Source organism: Chelonia mydas, chromosome 6 (assembly GCF_015237465.2).
Source record: "Chelonia mydas isolate rCheMyd1 chromosome 6, rCheMyd1.pri.v2, whole genome shotgun sequence".
NCBI classification, from domain to species: Eukaryota; Metazoa; Chordata; order Testudines; family Cheloniidae; genus Chelonia; species Chelonia mydas.
The window spans coordinates 125,633,409-125,654,239 of NC_051246.2; the positions used below are offsets into that span (position 1 = coordinate 125,633,409).

Here is a 20,831-nt window from a genome sequence, read left to right on the forward strand (position 1 = left end):
CGTCTAACATTAATAATAATAATATTGTATAGCTCTTATAGAGTGCTTTATGGGCCTGATTCTCCAGCTCCTTAGGTGTAAAAAGCACATCCATTCAAAGTGTAAGCCTTCTGATTGGGTAGCATTTCACACCCATTCCTACGGAGCTGTATATTCAAAGGGCTGTATACGCATAATCTCACAACACCCCCGTGAAGGAGACAAATGAGTATTTTACAAATGGGGAAACTGAGGCAGTGAAATGAAAGGACATGCGTAAGGCTGTGCAGGGGGTCAATGGCAGATCCAAGATTAAAACTCGGAGCTTCCTCACTCTCATTCAATGCGCTTTCCACTAAACCCTGCAATGTTGGAACACAACCAGTTAACTGAGTGATGCAAACAAACTGGCAAGGACTTTGTTGAATATAAATACAAATATACCAAAGAAAAACAATTCTGCACCAGCTCTTAACTGCATAAATCTCACTAAAGTGGCTGAAGTCTTTCCTCCTTTAACTCCTCCTCCCTGTTGATGAGTCCCTCCCCCATCCTCTGAGAACGGGCAGCTCTTTGGGGCTTGGTTTTTGGATCTGAACTGGGAGGTGCCTAGCTCCGTGGTGGGAGCTCAGTCAGAGTGAGTGCGTGTACCCTGTCTACCTTTCTGTTACCAGACTTAATTTACTGGGACAACATTGTCTTATTACTCCCGCTCCTTGAAAGGGCGGCATGCAAGTTCAATTGCTGGCCAAAGCATCAATGATTTATTCCTTCAGATATAGTTTAGGTAAGACAATATTACCTTCAGCTCTGTTTTGAGCATGGACTGTAAAGGGACTGCTCGCCCTGAGCAGGAGTTGAATATCTGTAAAGGCTATAGAATAATTACAGATGCCACAATGAAACTACATGGCCAATCCATTTACCAGAGTGCTTGCATTCCCTGTTTCAAAGCGGATGAAACATTAATAAACGCTATGTACAAATAGTCTTCTTTAGCCAGAGCATTTAAAGAAATATACATTGTAACCAAAAACCAGCCAGTGAAGAGCTCGGAAGGCAGTGTGTTCTAATGGATAGAGCATTGGTTAAATGTCCGAGACCTGGGTTCTAATCCTGACCGTGGAGAAATTATTTCACCTCTGTGTGTTCCTCTTCCCACCCTTTGTTTTGGGAGCTCTGTGGGGGTGGGGGCCGCTGCTGTTTTACTATGTACAGCGCCTTGTGCAGTGGGGCCCTCGTCTTAGTTGGAGCATGGGGAAATCTACTGTAATACAAATAATAAAGTAACAAATCAGCATGTTGCAGACAGCATACGTAGGCCCCATTTTCCACTATGGCTAGTGGTCACTGGTTTTGGGTGTCCAACTGGAGACACCCTCGAGGCCTGATTTTCAGGGGGTAAGTGTCTTAAGCTTAATCAACCCATCCCAAACCCCTAATCGCTTTTGGAAAATCACACTGACTAAATCAATCACAGCCAAAGCTGGAGCTGGGACTGGAACCCCCTCGGAAAACATGGTCGTTCCAGTCTGAGCGAAAGGAAAATTGTAAATTGCATTTCTGGTGGAGGCACAACCCATTGGCTCTTGCCAGCTCTTGTTTATCTGTGGAATAAATACTATGGGCCAGATTCCACCCTTAGCTGTACACGCACAAGCCCCACTGAAATCAGCAATGTATACGTGTTGGTACCAGAACATAAGAATGGCCAGACTGGGTGTAACCATGCTGGTTCTGGTGGCACGCCACTGAGCGTGCCAGTTCAGGACAAATTGCTTCAAGCAGGGCAGTTACAGCCCCAGGCTGGGGTTTTTCCACCTCTAAGGTAGGGTTACCATATTTGAACATTCAAAAAAAGAGGACACTCCATGGGGGCGGTATTTGCTTCGGCCCCCTCCCCAACCCTACCCCTTCCCTGCCCCCATTCCAACCCCTTCCCCAAAGTCCCCTCCCCAATTTTGCCCCCTCCCTGCCCCATTGGACCCCTTCCCCAAATCCCCACCCTGGCCCTGCCTCCTCCCCACAGTGCGCCGTGTTCCCCCTCCCCTCCCAGCTGCGCAAAACAGCTGTTTCGTGGTGCAAGCGCTGGGGGAAAAAGCGGGCACTTTCTCAAATGATCAGCATTCACTCTCTTGAATAATCAACTCTTCTTTGGGGAAAAATAATAATGGCGAAATCCCGGACATTTTTAGATATTTAAAAATTCCTCCTGGATGGTGATTTAAGAACCAAAAAGCTGGACATGTCCGGGAAAATATGGACATATGGTAACCCTACTCTAAGGCAAACCAAACCAGCCAGACAGAGAGGACTTTGGTTTTACCCCCCTGGCTAACCACAAGTCACACAACCAATTTCCTTAGATACTCCAGTTTCCCAGTATCACCATCAGTGCCACTCGTTATGGGGATGAATGGTTATGAAAACCAATACCCCAAGAAAAGCAAAAAGGTTCTCTCGATCCCAAAGGACCAAGCCCCAGACTCAGGTCAATGTACAAATCAGATCTTACCCACAAATCACGCTGTTGCCAATCCTTTAGAATCTAAAATCTAAAGGTTTATTCATAAAAGGGAAAAGATGCAGATGAGAGCTAGAATTGATTAAATGGAATCAATTACATACAGTCATGGCAAAGTTCTTGGTTCAGGCTTGTAGCAGTGATGGAATAAACTGCAGGTTCAAATCAAGGCTCTGGAGAACATCCACAGCTGGGATGGGTCATCAGTCCTTTGTTCAGAGCTTCAGCATAGCAAAGTCCCTCCAGAGATATGAAGCAGGATTAAAGACAAGATGGAGGTGAGGCATCAGCCTTTTATAGTCTTTTCTAAGTGTAAGAACACCTCTTTGTTCTTACTGTGGAAAATTACAGCAAAATGGAGTTTGGAGTCACATGGGCAAGTCCCTGCATAGTTTGCTGAGTCACAAGGCCTGTCTGCCTTCTCTCAATGGGTCAGTTGTGCAGCTGATGGTCCTTAATGGGCCATCAGGCAGGCTAGGCAGAGCTGACACCAACTTGTCTGGCGTGTCACGCAGAAGCATAGTATAAGTTTGAAATACAGACAGTATAGAGCCACTATTCATAACTATAACTACGAAAATTATACACACATATAGATAGCATAATCATAACCAACAAACCATAACCTTGTCCTAGACAACTTATTTGACTCCCCTTATACAAGATTTGTTGCCACTGTAGGAGCTTGGTTGAAACAATAATCTATGCGGTCCCAGATTATGTCAACATCATCACACTGGGTCAAACCAAAGGTCTGTCTAGCCCAGTATCCTGTATTCCGACAGTGGCCAATGCCAGGTGCCCTAGAGGGAATGAACAGAACAGGTAATCATCAAGCGATCCATCCCGTCGCCCATTCCCAGCTTCTGGCAAACAGAGGCTAGGGACACCATTCCTGCCCATCCTGGCTAATAGTCATTGATGGACCTATCCTCCATGAATTTATCTAGTTTTTTTGAACCCTGTTATAGTCTTGGCCTTCACAACATCCCCTGGCAAGGAGTTCCACAGGTTGACTGTGCATTGTGTGAAAAAATACTTCCTTTTATTTGTTTTAAACCTGCTGCCTATTAATTTCATTGGGTGACCCCTAGTTCTTGTGGTATGAGAAGGAGTAAATAACACGTCCTTATTTACTTTTCCACACCAGTCATGATTTTATAGACCTTTGTCATATCCCCCCTTAGTCGTCTCTTTTCCAAGCTGAAAAGTTCCAGTCTTACTAATCTCTCCTTATATGGAAGCTGTTCCATACCCTAATAATTTTTGTTGCCCTTTTCTGAATCTTTTCCAATTCCTATATATCTTTTTTGAGATGGGGCGACCACATCTGCACATAGCTCCATGGTCAAAACACAGTATGTAGTATCTGGACCTGTTCTGCAGGACAGGTGACAGAAAGGAACAGATTCATACTCATAACTGTGCCCTCCAAATATATAATAATTACCCCTTTGGACTCAAGTGAATAATCAATATTCTGGGTCTTGTGGGTTATTTCTGTTAGGAGGAGAAATTGATGTAGTCTGGTATGTCCATGATGCAATCCTGTTTATTTACAAGAATGTACAAAGTCCTATTCCCCTGAACACACTGGGAATCAAACAGCTGGAGACAGTTTATTTGCTTATAGTCCCAAGCCTCTTTCCAGCCAGTACTGCGCCCACAAAGCTCTCTTGCTCTTTGCTTTTTCCTAGGTTCACACTACAAAGTGCTTCTGTCTGTCTGTCTCTGGGGCTTCCTTGCTGCCATCTGTGTGTGTCTGTGGTGTTTCTGCTCCTTCTCTCACACACAGATCTCCATCCAAGAATAGCTCGCCCCCTGCATTTGCATTCAAACTCCTCCACCCACATAGGTCAGATTCCTGACCAGCTTTGGGCGTGGCCTGTATTTTGAGTGGCGGCTTCTATTGCTTCAGCTATCTATTGTAGAAAGAAGCTTGATTGTTTTTACACTTATCCTCAATGAAGAGGCAGCTCTTCTACCTTCAGTGAGGTTTCACTCAGCCCCCAGAAAAACAAACATTACTTACACACACACACACACACACACACAATATTAAAGGAACATTATTAAGGTTGCAAAGTCAAGTACTCAAAAGTTAGGAAAAAGCAAAGGAGTACTTGTGGCACCTTAGAGACTAACCAATTTATTTGAGCATAAGCTTTCGTGAGCTACAGCTCACTTCATCGGAGCTGTAGCTCACGAAAGCTTATGCTCAAATAAATTGGTTAGTCTCTAAGGTGCCACAAGTCCTCCTTTTCTTTTTGCGAATACAGACTAACACGGCTGTTACTCTGAAACCTGTCAAAAGTTAGGAAATGCCAGAACTAAGGTTGCCTGGGCAATCTCAATTTCACCTGCTTGTGCATATGCATTATGAGATAGTCTTTAGTTACAGGATCACATTCTATTTTTTCCACAGGACCTCTGCCTCATTCAGTGCACAGGATGGACGGTGCTCAGTCAATCAGTAGCTATTCAGTACTTTGTTTTCTCCTTGCTGCTCAATGTGTGGCTCCTAGTTTTTTTTAACTGACCACTATTCAATCCTTGCTTTTTGAAGGCAGAATTATATATTTCCTCATGGGATTTTCTAGGATGTCACTACTCTAGTATCCAAGTGTTTCACAAACATTAATCTATCTTCACAAAACCCTGTGAGGTGCGGGGGTATTAAACCCATTTTACAAATGGAGAACAGAGATATTCAGGTCAAAAGTGTTCGCTAATTTTGGGTGCTCAGTTTGAGACTCCTAGGACCTGATTTGTGCAGAGTACTTAACATTAGCTCTGTAATGCTCTAAGTAGGGCTGTCAAGCAATTAAAATCACAATTAATCACATGATTAAAAAAATTAATTGCGAGTAATAGCACTATTAAGAAATAGAATACCATGTATTTACATATTTTTGGATGTTTTCTACATTTTCAAATATATTGATTTCAATTACAACAGAAAATAAAAAGTGTGCAGTGCTCATTTTATATTTATTTTTGGTTACAAGTATTTGCACTGTAAAAAAACAAAAGAAATAGTATTTTTCAGTTCACCTAATACAAGTACTGTAGTGCAATCGCTATCATGAAAGTTGAACTTAAATGTAGGATTACGTACAAAAAAACTGCATTCAAAAATAAAACAATGTAAAATTTTAGAGCCTGCAAGTCCGCTCAGTCCTACTTCTTGTTCAGCCAATCGCTCAGGCAAACAAGTTTGTTTACATTTGCAGGAGATAATGCTGCCCGCTTCTTGTTTACAATATCCCCTGAAAGTGAGAACAGGCGTTCGCATGGCACTGTTGTAGCCAGCGTCGCAAGATATTTACATGCCAGATGTGCTAAAGATTCATATGTCCCTTCATGCTTCAGCCACCATTCCAGAGGACATGCGTCCATACTGATGACGGATTCTGCTTGATAACAATCAAAAACAGTGCAGACTGATGCATGTTCATTTTCACCATTTGAGTCAGATGCCGCCAGCAGAAGGTTGATTTTCTTTTTTGGTGGTTCGGGTTCTGTAGTTTCCGTATCAGTGTTGCTCTTTTAAGACCTGAAAGCACGCTTCACACCTCATCCCTCTCAGATTTTGTAAGGCACTTCAGATTCTTAAACCTTTGGTCGAGTGCTGTAGCTATCTTTAGAAATCTCACATTGGTACCCTCTTTGCATTTTGTCAAATCTGTAGTGAAAGTGTTCTTAAAATGAACAACATGTGCTGGGTCATCATCTGAGACTGCTAGAACATGAAATATATGGCAGAATGCGGGTAAAACAGAGCAGGGGACATGCAATTCTCCCCCAAGGGGTTCAGTCACAAATTTAATTAATGTATTATTTTTTTAATGAGCGTCATCGGCATGGAAACATGTCCTGTGGAATGGTGGTAAAGCATGAAGGGGCATACGAATATTTAGCATATCTTGCATGTAAATACCTTGCAATGCCAGCTACAAAAGTGCCAGGCAAATGTCTGTTCTCACTTTCTGGTAATGTAAAGAAGAGGGCAGCATTACCTCCTGCAAATGTAAACAAACTTGTTTGACTGAGCGACTGGCTGAACAAGAACTAGGTCTGAGTGGACTTGTAGGATCTAAAGTTTTACATTGTTTTGTTTGAGTGTAGTTATGTAACAAAAAAATCTACATTTGTAAGTTCAACTTTCATGACAAAGATTACACTACAGTACTTGTATGAGGTGAATTGAAAAATACAATTTCTTCTGTTTATCATTTTTACAGTGCAAATATTTGTAACAAAAAATAATACACACTTTGTATTCTGTGTTGTAATTGAAATCAATATATATGAAAACGTAGAAAAACATCCAAAATATTTAATAAATTTCAATTGGTATTCTGTTTAACAGTGTGATTAAAACTGCAATTAATCACAATTAATTTTTGGAGTTAATTGCGTGAGTTAACTGCGATTAATCAACAGCCCTAGTTCAAAGCACATCTTCCATTGACTTCAGTTGTAGCTGAGTGCTCAGCACTTCTGCAAATCATACCCCAGGGCCTCCAGTCAAGCACTCAGAAAATGAGGAACACGCAGTGAGGGAGGGTCCTTCAGACAACAGCCTCCTTCACTGCAGAGCTTGATTCATCCCCAGAGCTGGTCCAGCCTGTGCATTGAGTGAGGCGAGGGTCCTGTAGAAACAAATAGAATGTGGTCATGTAATTAAAGATCATATCAAAATGCACGGGGGGGAGGAGATTAAGGTTGCCCTAGCAACCTAAATTCTGGCATATTCTAACTTTTGCGCGCACGACTCTGCAACCTTACTAATGTTTTTAACAAGTTTTGTGTGTGTCATTTCTCAGGTTTTTCTAAAAGAAATAAAAATCCCAGAAATTCCATCACCTGGCATCACATTGAAATGTGCATCGTCGGAACCTTTAGCTCTACCGTACAGATCCATGCCACTTGAGCTAAAGTAGTAAGTGACAGCAGTAGTAGGTTGTCATCCTCTGTGTGGACCAGCCCTCGCTGGGGATGGAACACTTTGCCAGTGAGGTTCGCAGATATTTGCTGACAGCAGAGGAATGGTGAGACTCGGGAACCTTCCATTCCAGGCTCTGGAAAGGTGTGTTCTTTAGTGGGCACGGACTCTTCTGCCCATTCCCCTTAAGCTTGGCCCCTTCTCCCTGGTCCCGGTCCTAGAGTCACCCTTCTGGACTCCCCATCCCATTCTCAGTCTCCCTCTGCCCTCCACTCTTACTTCCACTCCTTGCCCAACCAGCCCCAGTTCCACCCTTCCCCCACTCACTCTGGCCCCCCCCATAATATTGCGCAGCCCAAAGGCTCCCTCAGTCTCCCTTCCCGGGCTCCTCATCCAATCTCAGTGCTTCCCCGCCCTTCCAGCTCCTTGTCCTAATCTCCTCCTCCCCCTCACCTCCTTCCCTTGTCCTACTGGTTCCCAGACCCACTCTCTATGCTCAGCTAGGTCCAATCTCTTCCCCAGCTCCTTATCTGATCTCAGTCTCCCCACACCCATTGGCTCTCAGTTCCCACTCTTTTCCTCCTTGGCTCCCAGTCCCAGTCTATCCCTTGCTCCCATTCCCAGTCTCCTTACCCAGCCATTCCCAGTCCTCCTGCCCTCTTGTCCCCGCTCTCCTTGCCCAACCAGTCCCAGTTCAACACCCTGATTTGTCTCTGTTCCCATCCTAGCACCCAGTTGTCCTCCTCTGACAGTGTGCGACTCACCACTGCAACGCCTCCTACTGGCTTGTCCTAGGGATTAGCTCTGCTAGCCAGTGTGCCTTCTTCTGGTGAGGTCACACCGCCGCCACTTCTGCTCCTGGACCCGTGTCATTCCCAGGACCACGATGCCCTCTCCAGGACACAGCCCTTCAGCTCTGCCACACTCAGTGCTCCCCCCTTCCAGGGGAACTGCAGTCCACTGTCCAGCCACTTCCCCAAGTGGCAACTGCAGCCCAATGTTTGGCGACTTCCTCCACGGCCTCCCAGTACTCCAGGCCCCGGCCCACAGACCCTGTAGATAGCCATCACTTGCTGCATCCCCTCTGACTCCTCGGTAGATTTCCCTGGGCCACTTCCCCATGGCCTCAGCCTGCAGATCCCTGCAGCCCGCCAGGAGCTGCCTTTAGCTCCCCGGGTCTCTGCCTGCAGCACTGGTCGGTCCAGGGTGCTTTCTGCCTTCAGCCTGCAAGGCAGCCAGTTCTCCCCCCTCAAGCTCCAGGGAGTGACTGAAGCTGCTCTCTGGTCTGCAGCCCTTCTTATATGGGCCAGCCCAGCCCTGAGGCTCACAGCCCCTCTCCGATTGGCTGCCTGCTGCGCAACCTCCCTAGGTCTCTATTAACCCCTTATGGGCCAGTGTGGGGCAGATGCCCCATCACACCTCCCCACACACATTTTACACCCCGCTGGCTCCCAGTCCCAGCCTTTGCCTCTGGACTCATCCAATCTCAGTGCCCCCCTTAGCCCTTTGTCCCAGTCCCTTTGCCCTGTCAGTCCCAATTCTCCTCCCACATCCCAGCTCCTCCTCAGACCTGTCTCCCTTCTCCCTCCTTCCCACTGGTTCCAGTCTCCCCCCAGCTCCTCATCTTATCTCAGTCTCCCTGCCCACCCACGGCTCCCAGCCATCACCCTCCATTTCCCTCCCTGGTTCCCAGTCCTAGTCTTCTTGCCCAGCTTGTCTCTGGCTCCCATTTGGCTCCCACTCCCATCCTTACCCAGGCCCAGTCTCCCCCCGACTCAACTCCCAGTATCAGTTTCTCCCTCCCTCCCCCTGCCATCTTTGGAGCGCGGCGGAAGCTCCCGAGAAGTGGGGGGGCCACAGGCATGTGGACCAGGGCCCCACCCATGCTCCACCCCTGCTCTGCGGCCCTGCTCCCCTCGGCTTCTTCCCCCGGGGTTCTGCCCATGCTGCACCTCATCTGGCCCCCGCTCCGCCTCTCTCCCTGAGGTCCCCCTGCCTGCCGCTCGCGCCTTTCCACCTCAGGGGAGGGGGCGGAGAGGCACAAGCCGCAGCTGGGGGGGGTTGGGGGGAGGGAATGGAGAGGTGCAAGCAGCAGGCGGGGGGGGGGCCTCTGGGGAAGAGGCCAAGTGGGGCCTTGGGGCACAGTGGGGGTGGAGTGCGGGGGGGGGGGGGGGCCTTGTGGGGAGGAGGCCGAGCTGGGGCTGACATGGCGACATAAGAACTTGAGCCCTTTCTATACCAGCTCTTCCACTCTTGCTGCACCATGTTCTCCCCCTGATGCAAGTCCCAAATTATCCTTCAGGTAAAATCCCCCATCCAAAGCCCATCCCCGGCCAGGGCAATATCCGAGTGCTGTCATACGCAGGGGCTTCCCGTGTTTGCTCTTATCTTGCCCTGCTGTGGGTGACTGCTCTCTGCTCACATTTACAGGAAACCACTCCTGTCACATCTCAGGGCCTGTTCTGTCTTTGTCATGGTCAGATTTGCACCCATGTAAATGGGGGGAGAACTGATTCCAGCAACTTTACAGAAGTAACCCGGCTCCCTCTCTTACATCTTCTGTACAAAGTCCTCTTCTTATTTACCTAACTACAACGTTAGAACTGCCCCACATCTAAGCATTTCTCCACTCTCCATTTGTATCTGGCCGTCCAGTTTATCTACCTGCATGTCGAAAGTGCCTGTCACTGAAGTCTCTGGCTCCATTTGGGAATAGCTCTGACTCATCTATCTGTGCAGATGGTGCTGACCTCTCAGGCTGGACAAAGGCAAACTATAGAGACAAGGTGGGCGAAGTAATAACGACATCGTGCATCCACTATGGGAAAGGGACTGAGAGGCTTTTTCCATTGGACCGTATGAACTGGAACCATAAACTCAATGAACATTAAATCCCACCAAATGAGGGTAGATCCATCCCCATCATTGTATCCGCTCATTATACTCCACACCTGAACATAGCCATTATATGGACAACATACCCCCATATCTCAATGTCTGTGCTTTGACCGGTTAAACTTTTACCCCCAATCAGGGGAGATTGCAGATTATGCATTCCTTACGCCACCAGCTCCTAACCGAATTTCGCACCCCTTGATAATCTGTACCTTATTCCCTGATAACCAGAAACTTCTATGCTTGAACTCTGTACTGTTTCCTTTTTATTTCAACATTATCTTAATAAAATTATTAAATCTTTTCTTGGACCAGCTTTTGTTCTAGAACACTGGATTTATGGCTTGTTACAGCCATCTGTAACCCACTGACCCCCTTTTGTCCTATGACTGAAGAGGTGTTAATGGGCCACGCTATGCTGAATGGTCCCTGACAATATGTGCTAACGACTTACCCTGAACAATCTGTTCCACCTTGCATTCTGCTGTGAGGCTGGGAATTCCTTTCCCAGACCCGACAAAGAGTTCTGTGTGGCTGGAAAGCTGGTCTCTCTCTCACCAGCTGAAGTTGGTCCAATAAAAGATATGACCTCACCCACCTTGTCTCCGTAATATCCTGCCCCCAACAGGGCTACAGCTACACCGCATAAAGGCAAAGTGTGTTAATTAAGGGTTTCAGAGTAGCAGCCGTGTTAGTCTGTATTCGCAAAAAGAAAAGGAGGACTAGTGGCACCTTAGAGACTAGCCAATTTGTTTGAGCATAAGCTTTCGAATGCATCCGATGAAGTGAGCTGTAGCTCACGAAAGCTTATGCTCAAATAAATTGGTTAGTCTCTAAGGTGCCACTAGTCCTCCTTTTCTTTCTGTGTTAATTAAAAGCGGCAAAGAGTCCTGTTTCAGAGTAACAGCCGTGTTAGTCTGTATTCGCAAAAAGAAAAGGAGTACTTGTGGTACCTTAGAGACTAACCAATTTATTTGAGCATGAGCTTTCGTGAGCTACAGCTCACTTCATCGGATGCATTCGAAAGCTCATGCTCAAATAAATTGGTTAGTCTCTAAGGTGCCACAAGTACTCATTTTCTTTTTAAAGAGTCCTGTGGCACCTTATAGACTAACAGATGTATTGGAGCATAAGCTTTCGTGGGTGAATCCCCACTTGTGCCACTACCAGGCACTAATGGCTGAGTTAGGGCTCTTGCTGAATGTGGACAAGGCTTGGAATCTAGCTAGCTCTTGCTTTGGCCGTGTGGGTTGATTCTCCAGTGCCTTGCACCCTGATTGATGATTAATACTACCGCTGAGTGGATGTGAAATGCTACCAGATTACAAAGGAACACGATATAATTGTTTGTTTCTAGCACAATGGCGTTCTGGTCCATGATTGGGGCTCCTGGGAGCTGCAGGAATTCAATAATAATAATACAATCGTCTTGCAAAGGTGTAAATGATGACGCAAGGTGTAAGACTGTGGAGAATAAGGCCTGGTGTCCGTTTCCCTATTCATTCCCACTCTTATTTACTTCTAGGCCTCCTTTCAGGATACTTCATTACGAAGCAGCAGGAATTGACCCACAGGTAAAGCTGAACTTAGATTTCCCCCCTGTAAATCTGACTTTTTAAAATACTCCCCTCCACGTCCCAGCTTTCTCAAAAAAGACACAGAGCACCCCAGGATTCCACCTGCCACATCTCATCCCTGGGATGTGAATTTTTGGGAAGTTTGGTGAAATTCAGAGAGAGATTTGAAAGTTACGGTGTCTCAAAAGTGTCTCTGTCACTGGAAAATGCCCTAATTCTTTCTTTTTTGAGGGGGAGGCGAACTCATCCTGTCTCCAGAAGGGTTTGGTGTCCAGCCTCCCTGTTTTTTTTATTGGCCTTGCTGTGGGAGAGGTGCCTTTGAGTTGATTTTGGGGTGGGGCGGTATTTGGGGAATTCCCAAGTTATAAAGAGCTGGTTTGGCGTGCACAGAGAGCACTATTTACAGTAGAAATAACGTAAACATTTATAATTTAAACTGACCTTCTGCTGACTCCAGCCTTTGCTGCAGTCACTGTTGGAGTGAGCCAGTGCAGGGGGTCATGGACAGGGGGAAGGTAAGCAGGGGCGGATCCAGGGGGCAGGAGTCCAGAAGGAGGGCATGGGGGGAGAGGGAGGGGATTGCAAGGGCGGTAGACTGGAGGTAAGGGGCACATCGAGCATTAGGATGGAGTTGGGCTCTCTGATCTTGGACTGTGGGGCTCTGCAGAAGGGGCAAGTGGAGGGGGATGCAGGACACTGGTGGGCCATGGAGGGTGATGCAGGAGACCCTGTGGGCATAGGGTTGCCAGGTGCCCGGTTTTCGACTGGAAAGTCCGGTCGAAAAGGGAACCTTGAAGTGTCCAGTCAGGTATACTGACCCGACCCAAAAGTCCGGTTAGCCAGATTATTAACCCACACCAGCCCCTGCTCAGCCGGGGCTGCCTCCTCACTGCAAGCAGGCTCCTTGTCAGGCTGCAGTAGCTCCCGTCCCAGCCCCAAAGCAGAGGGAGCCCAGTTGAGGGGTGGGGGTGGGAGAGGGAGGTTGAGACAATCCAGGGAGTGACGGGGATGGGGCGGAGAGGAGTAAGTGATGGGGGCGGGGTCTTGGGGTCCGGTTACCAACAAATTGAAAGGGGGTAGAGAGTGTGAAATGTGGGCAAATGAGAGTGGGCATGGGGGACATGTAATGGATTGAAGGGGTCTGGGGAGCCATAGAGGGAATGTGTGTGTGTGTGCGGGACAGATATGTGCACGTAGGGACTAGAAGAGATGTGGGTGGAATCAAGCAGACAGCTGGAGGAGCAGATAGAGAGGAGGGAAGAATAATGGGGAAGATGGAGGGATGCTTGGAAGAAGGCCAAGGGCCTGAACGAGATGGCAGCTACTGGGGAGCATGAGGAGAGGCAGAGAACAGGTGCCTGGGAGATCTTGCCAGGCCACAAGAAGGCCTGGAAAGGCTGGTCATTGCTGAGGGTGGGTAGGGTCCCAGGGTGGGGTGTGCAGGATCACAGTAGACGTGGCCAAACAGTGCGTGGGACGATGGGACTGGACATAACAGGGAAAGAGCACTGGGGGGTTGAGAGAGGGTGGGGTCTTGTAAACATCTTAAAAACGTCAAACACTTAAAATCTTCTAGGTATAAAACTTTAAGCATGTAGTGTCTCCCCTCGGCGGCTCCCATAGTGCTCTGGCTGGTGGAGCCCCTGATCTGTCACACTTTGCTTCCTCCAAACCACGGAGAGAAGGACGCTGCTCTCTTTTCCCCGCGACCAAACAATGATGCTGCCTTGCAAATGCTCTTCCTGATCAACAAGCCATCCCTAATGCAGGGGAACAAACAAGACAGCAGAGCAAAGTTAACTCCAGTTACTTTACAAACAGGGAGGAGATCATCAGAGCCTCTCAAATGAGAACGAAATTCCTCTTCTCTGTCTAAGGGGTTTCCAGAGCCGTCGTCTCTGTACTTTATTAGGGCCTGATTCAAAGCCCATGGAGGCCAGTAGAAATCCTTCTGTTGATTGCAGTGAGTTTTGGGTCAGATTCTGTGTGCTTCCTAGCTGCTTCTCTAGGCACCACAGTGACAGAAATAATAATAATAAAGAATTATACTAATTTGAAAAAAATGTTGGAACGTGTTTAAAACTGCAGCCTGTGTTTTTCAGGCAGTATTAAAAACAATGTCTGTTTTTAGGAGACAAGTTTAAGTAGCTGGTGGAGAGTGCATTCTTTTTTACTCCTGTGGGAATTCTGCACCACCACGCAATGCAGAATTTGTGCAGAAATTAATGTTGTGCGTGCAGAATTTCCTTCCCCCCCTTCAGAAGTGGGCTGCAGAGCTGCTGACTGCCACTAGGGGCCGCTGGACCCAGCAGAGCCCAGCTCGCAAATAGAAGACACTGCCGGGGGTGGGAGAGGGAAGGAGCTGGAGGGTTCCTGGCAGCAGCAGTTCCCCACAGGCCCTGAAGGAAGGAGGAGGTGTGCAGGGAACTCCCTATGAGCCCGGGACCCAGCATCAGGCTGTTTCTCCCTCTGGATCCTTGGGCGTCCATGGCAGGTCTCTGGGGCGGAGGGGGCAGAGAAACAGGAACTGGTTGTCATAGGGGTTTTTTTAACTCTCTACTCCTGGAGGAATTTTTTTGTCTGTACTATGACAGGTTTCAGAGTAGCAGCCGTGTTAGTCTGTATCCGCAAAAAGAAAAGGAGGACTTGTGGCACCTTAGAGACTAACCAATTTATCTGAGCATAAGCTTTCCTGAAGGTCACGAAAGCTTATGCTCAAATAAATTGGTTAGTCTCTAAGGTGCCACAAGTCCTCCTTTTCTTTTTGTCTGTACTGTTACAGACATACTTACTGACAGGTATTTTGAAATAAATTACCAAAATAATTGAAACTGGCATGATTATATAGTGTTGTTTTGACAAATAAAATATGCAGAATTTTAAAATATTGTGCACAGAATTTCTCATTTTTTGGCACAGAATTTTAATTTTTTTGGTGCAGAATTCTCCCAGGAGTACTTCTTATGCCCCTGGATGTTAAGCATCACTCAACAAGGAGCAGACAGATACAATGGCATGTACTGATGGTGTTGCTTATTATTCAGCTTGGTCGAATTAGATTTTTATAATTTTGATGGATAATATCAACATATTTTTAAGCATTTTGTCTCGTTGTATCAATTTACATTTTCATTTACAATTTACATTTACATTTACAATTTACATTTACAGTTGCATGAAATGCTGGGGAGGGGTCAGACAATTATTTAGACATTGAGATTCAACAGTTAAGGCTTTATAAACCATGTACATAAATTGTCAATATCACGTATCAAACTATACAAAGGAAATATCCTTAATTCAACAAATCATACCTGTTTTTACTGTTCATTTGCTAGTCTCTTTGTAACCAGCCTAATTCAAAAGTCTGAATCACTCAGTTTTGACTCTTAAGTTCTCAAACAGCATTTTGCTTACTTCACCTACCTGTACATTTAGATTATTATAGAAGGAAATATATTTTCGTGGGTTAGTGTGTGTACAGTGCAATCAATGTTTATTGATGTTTACCAATAAAAATCTAATCCTTCGAAGCCTACTTACTATAAAGTGGAATTTGTGTGTACGTGTTTTTTAAAGTGTCCTGTTTTCCATGCAGAGAGCAGGAAAGGCAGAGTACTTGAACACAGAGCGAGAACCTGAAGATTAGGTGGCTCTGTCTCTTTGCTAACTATCTCTGCTGTTGGAGGGTGGCTGGATTTTTTGTTTGTTTTTGAGCACTACTGCTATAACAGCCTCAGTTTGTTGGGGTTGCCAACCTTCCAGGATTGTTCTGGAGTCTCCAGGATTCAAAGATTAATCTTTAATTAAAGATTATGTCACGTGATGAAACCTCCAGAAATGCGTCCAACCAAAATTGGCAGCCCTAATAGCTGGGAGCACAGATGTCACAATATACGGTCTCATGGTCTGTCCTAAACAGGAGGTGTTGAGTAAAGAAATCATCTGCAGCTATAGTGCAAAACAAAGGGGCTTCTATGCAGCTTGAATCCCAGCTTTGTCTCCCTTGTTTGCCAGGGGACCACACCTAGTTTGGAACGCTATACAGCGAGCAGTGACATCTAGTGGCTGAATCGTATATTGCAAACAAACATTACAAACCTAGGACAAAATACAACATGGTTTTACAAAAGGTAGATCTTGCCAAACCAACCTGATCTCCTTCTTTGAGAAAGTAACAGATTTATTAGACAAAAGAAACGCAGTGGATCTAATTTACCTAAATTTCAGTAAGGCGTTTGATACCGTGCCACATGGGGAATTGTTAGTTAAATTGGAAAAGATGGGGATCAATATGAAAATTGAAAGGTGGATAAGGAATTGGTTAAAAGGGAGACTACAGGGGATCATACTGAAAGGTGAACTGTCAGACTGGAGAGAGGTTACCAGTGGAGTTCCTCAGGGATCGGTTTTGGGACCAATCTTATTTAATCTTTTTATTACTGACCTCGGCACAAAAGGTGGGAGTGTGCTAATAAAGTTTGCAGATGATACAAAGCTGGGAGGTATTGCCAATTTAGAGAGAGACCGGGATATCCTACAGGAGGATCTGGATGACCTTGTAAACTGGAGTAATAGTAATAGGATGAAATTTAATAGTGAGAAGTGCAAGGTCATGCATTTAGGGATTAATAACAAGAATTTTAGTTATAAGCTGGGGACGCATCAATTAGAAGTAACGGAGGAGGAGAAGGACCTTGGAGTATTGGTTGACCACAGGATGACTATGAGCCACCAATGTGATATGGCCGTGAAAAAAGCTGATGTGGTCTTGGGATGCATTAGGTGAGGTATTTCCAGTAGCGATAAGGAGGTTTTAGTACCGTTATACAAGGCACTGGTGAGACCTCACCTGGAATACTGTGTGCAGTTCTGGTCTCCTATGTTTAAGAAGGATGAATTTAAACTGGAACAGGTACAGAGAAGGGCTACTAGGATGATCCGAGGAATGGAAAATCTGTCTTATGAAAGGAGACTCAAGGAGCTTGGCTTGTTTAGCCTAACCAAAAGAAGGTTGAGGGGAGGTATGATTGCTCTCTCTAAATATATCAGAGGGATAAATACCGGAGAGGGAGAGGAATTATTTAAGCTCAGTACCAATGTGGACACAAGAACAAATGGATATAAACTGGCCATCGGGAAGTTTAGACTTGAAATTATATGAAGGTTTCTAACCATCAGAAGAGTGAAGTTCTGGAATAGCCTTCCAAGGGAAGCAGTGGGGGCAGAAGACCTATCTGGCTTCAAGATTAAACTTGATAAGTTTATGGAGGAGATGGTATGATGGGATAACATGATTTTGGCAATTAATTGATCTTTAACTATTCATGGTAAATAGGCCCAATGGCCTGTGATGGGATGTTAGATGGGGTGGGATCTGAGTTACTACAGAGAATTCTTTCCTGGGTATCTGGCTGGTGAATCTTGCCCACATGCTCAGGGTTCAGATGATCGCTATATTTGGGGTCAGGAAGGAATTTTCCTCCAGGGTAGATTGGAAGAGGCCCTGGGGGTTTTTCACCTTCCTCTGTAGCATGGGGCACGGGTCACTTGCTGGAGGATTCTCTGCACCTTGACGTCTTTAAACCATGATTTGAGGACTTCAATAGCTCAGACATAGGTGAGAGGTTTATTGCAGGAGTGGATGGGTGAGATTCTGTGGCCTGCATTGTGCAGGAGTTCAGACTAAATGATCATAATGGTCCCTTCTGACCTTAATATCTATGAATCTATGAATCTGTTACACAGGAGAATCAAATATGGGTGACATTTTCTAATCCTGCAATGTTCTTGCAAAGGTTCCTTATTATTTGTGTTGGTTCTGGATAGAAGAACAGCACTCCTTAGCTTTGGGAGGTTTGATGAACTGGATGCATGATTTTTGCTGGGTCGAGCTCACCCAAAGGCCAAGGGTCTGTGGAAGGCTCCCCAACAGAGCCAAGTTGCAGTGTTGCTAGTGTGTGTGTGTGGGGGGGGGGGGGCAGCCATGGAGAGAGCAACCCGTTAAGATTCAGGGGGTTCTGTGCCAGCTCCTCACCAAGCGGCATGACGGGGCGGAGAGGGGGAGCTGCTATTGCTTACACAGATCCTGCTGCAGGAGCTCTGGCCCCTGTGCCGGTCCAGGGATGGCAATTGCAACTGCAGGGCTGGCCTGCATCCTGCGCAAAAAAGTTGGAGGCCAGATCCAACTCCCAAAGTTTCATAGAGGTCCCCACTCCAGCTTTGCCTCAAGGAGAAGAGGGTGTGACTTTCCCCTTCTGTGCGTGGATGAGGGGGAAATGCAATAAATATCTCACGTGTCTGTTCTCTTCTGAAACAATTTGTGCCCAGTAAAAAGGCTTGGCTGGCCCTTGTGTTGCCCTGATTTCACTCTAATGGAACTGGTGTAAAACTGGAGTAAAGAAACGGCTAATCAGGCCTTTTGGGAAGCTCTTTGTTCATGCAAGTCATGATCAGTAGATTGTGTGAAGCTAGTCTGATGCTAATCAGTTACTAACAAGAACCTGGGGAGGGGGGAGTTGTGCTCTGAAATATCTGGGTGTAGGTGGGCACTGTTTTCATTGCTGGACACTTGACTTTCTCTAACCATCTCAAAAAAACCAAAACCAAACCAACTAAACAAAAATCCCCAGCCCCAAACCACAACCACAGAGGGTTTTGCAGTTGCAAATGTAATTAATAAGAAACAGGAACGGCCTGCAATTGTAATCAACATTAGCTTTGCTGTAACTGAATCCATCTGCTATTTTTACAGTTAGATAAACTCGCATTTTAATCGTTGGTGTTTATTGGCCTCGTCACGTTTGTAAATTACAGTCACAGATCTGGAAATCTATGTAAACAGCAAACACATTTTTTTTTTTCCAGATGTGGCTTCTGCAGTGACTTTAACTGAGGAAATCATGCTCCCCCAAATGAATGGAAGGCTTTCTTGCTGCTCTCTCCTCCTGTTATGTACTTGTTACATGTCTGCGGCAAGAAATGCAAATACACTGCTAGAGCTGAGCCCCCAGGAGTATTTCAGTAGCTTGCAGCCGGGAAGAGCATCCCTAGTTTATTTTAGTCGAGACGGTACGTATTTTAAATGCGTGGGGGTTCTCATTATCCTGGCTTCGCAGGAGAAATAAGCAACTCGAGGGGAATGTTTCACGTGCTTGTGAGAGGGAATAACATTGTAGCTGTGGAAAAGGCCTCTTTGGCAATGGCGCAAATCAGATGGTCACAGTTCTTGGAAAACTTGAAACCCTAAATAGTTTGACAGAACACCTCTTAGAGCAGGAATTTACCAACCCCCCTTCATATTCCCGGTGATCACAGAAATGTGAGGAGGGGAGCACTTTCCTATTGTTGTTCCTGTTGGAGGCACCCAACCTGTAGGTTGAGCGGCCTGGGAAGATCCCTGTGTCTTTGTCAGACCCTGTTGCCTTCATCGGCGCTCTGCGTGCGCATAAGGAACTCCTCTTGTGGACTAGCTTGCTGAAAGGGAGTTGTATTTCTCTCCAAAAGTGCCTCCTTGGGGGAAGAGGAAGTAACACTGCCCCTCTCTGTAAAATGGGAAACTGAGGCAAATAAGGCCAGCTTGTCATACCTGTATCTGTGTTGACGAGTAGCTTATGCCACAAGTAGCCTTGCTGAAATCAGTGGGGAGACTTGTGGAGCAAGCTACTACTCAGTGCGAGTAAGGGTAACTCAGTCTGGTCCAGAGAGATTAGGTGACATTAGGTTTTGTTCTAGCTACTCTACCTGGTAATCAAGAGGACCAGAGATACAGAGAAACCGGCTCTTATTGCCTTGCATAATGACAGGTTTCAGAGTAGCAGCCGTGTTAGTCTGTATCCGCAAAAAGAACAGGAGGACTTGCGGCACCCTAGAGACTAACAAATTTATTAGAGCATGAGCTTTCGTGAGCTACAGCCCACTTCATCGGATGCATACAGTGGAAAAAGAGACTGCTGAATTGGAATTAATTTGCAAACTGGATACAATTAACTTAGGCTTGAATAAAGACTGGGAGTGGATGGGTCATTACACAAAGTAAAACTATTTCCCCATGTTTATTTCCCCTCCTACTGTTCTTGTAAAGTGCTGGAAATGGCCCACCTTGATTATCACTACAAAAGGTCCCATGTTGTGTGTCATCTGTCGTCCCCCCCCACACACCCCGCCTGCTGGTAATAGCTCACCTTTCCTGGTCACTCTTGTTACAGTGTGTCTGGTAACACCCATTGTCTCATGTTCTTTGTGTATATAAAATCTCCCCACTGTATTTTCCACTGAATGCACCCAATGAAGTGAGCTGTAGCTCACAAAAGCTTATGCTCTAATAAATTGGTTAGTCTCTAAGGTGCCACAAGTCCTCCTTTTCTTTTTAAGCTCTTATTGGTGTTTCAGTTTCTCCAGGTGCCCGTCTGTTTCTGGAACAGCTAGAGAACTCAGTTGGAGCGCTCCAGGACTATGGGATTTCAGTGGTGAAGGTAAATGAACATGTCATTTATTTTCCTAGCTGAGAAATGTAGACGTCTGTTATCTGGTGGGGCCGTAATTCTGATCACATGGGCACATGGGACAGTTCTCCATACAGGTGGTTATGCTGTCACTGTCTGCGTAACAGATGTATTAATGTGTTGACAGCAGATAATTCTCTCTAAACTCCAGCACTAGCATTGCTAGGCTGCTCGCTGGGAAGGTGCTGCTGTCATCTGCCCGATCCTGCAGTTGGCTCTCTGCTGGCAAACCCCCGGCTTGCATGGAACTCCATTAAACTCAGTTGGGTTCCATGTGAGTGCAGGAGTCTCCCTGCATGGATCATGGCCAGGGACTCCCATGATACATCCCCTCCCATCTTCAGTAGGGGAGGTCATGGTGCATCATGGGCGATGTAGTCCGAGCCCTGCCCACAGAGGACAAT

General features: G+C 46.1%; 1 protein-coding gene across 8 annotated transcripts in view; it reads left to right on the top strand.

Moving 5' to 3' along the window:
• TXNDC16 (thioredoxin domain containing 16) overlaps nt 1-20,831 on the top strand; it is an 84,721-nt gene that overhangs the window by 2,334 nt on the left and 61,556 nt on the right. For 3 of the 8 annotated variants that reach the window (XM_037901309.2, XM_037901308.2, XM_037901304.2), the window contains exons 2-4: nt 11,872-11,920; nt 18,791-18,994; nt 20,297-20,397. In XM_037901309.2, the coding sequence (XP_037757237.1) occupies nt 18,826-18,994; nt 20,297-20,397 (270 nt within the window). In that variant the 5' untranslated portion in view covers nt 11,872-11,920; nt 18,791-18,825. The remainder of the gene's footprint in view (nt 1-11,871; nt 11,921-18,790; nt 18,995-20,296; nt 20,398-20,831) is intronic. The other 5 variants (XM_043550145.1, XM_027832067.3, XM_037901307.2 and 2 more) reach the window with 4 other exon arrangements.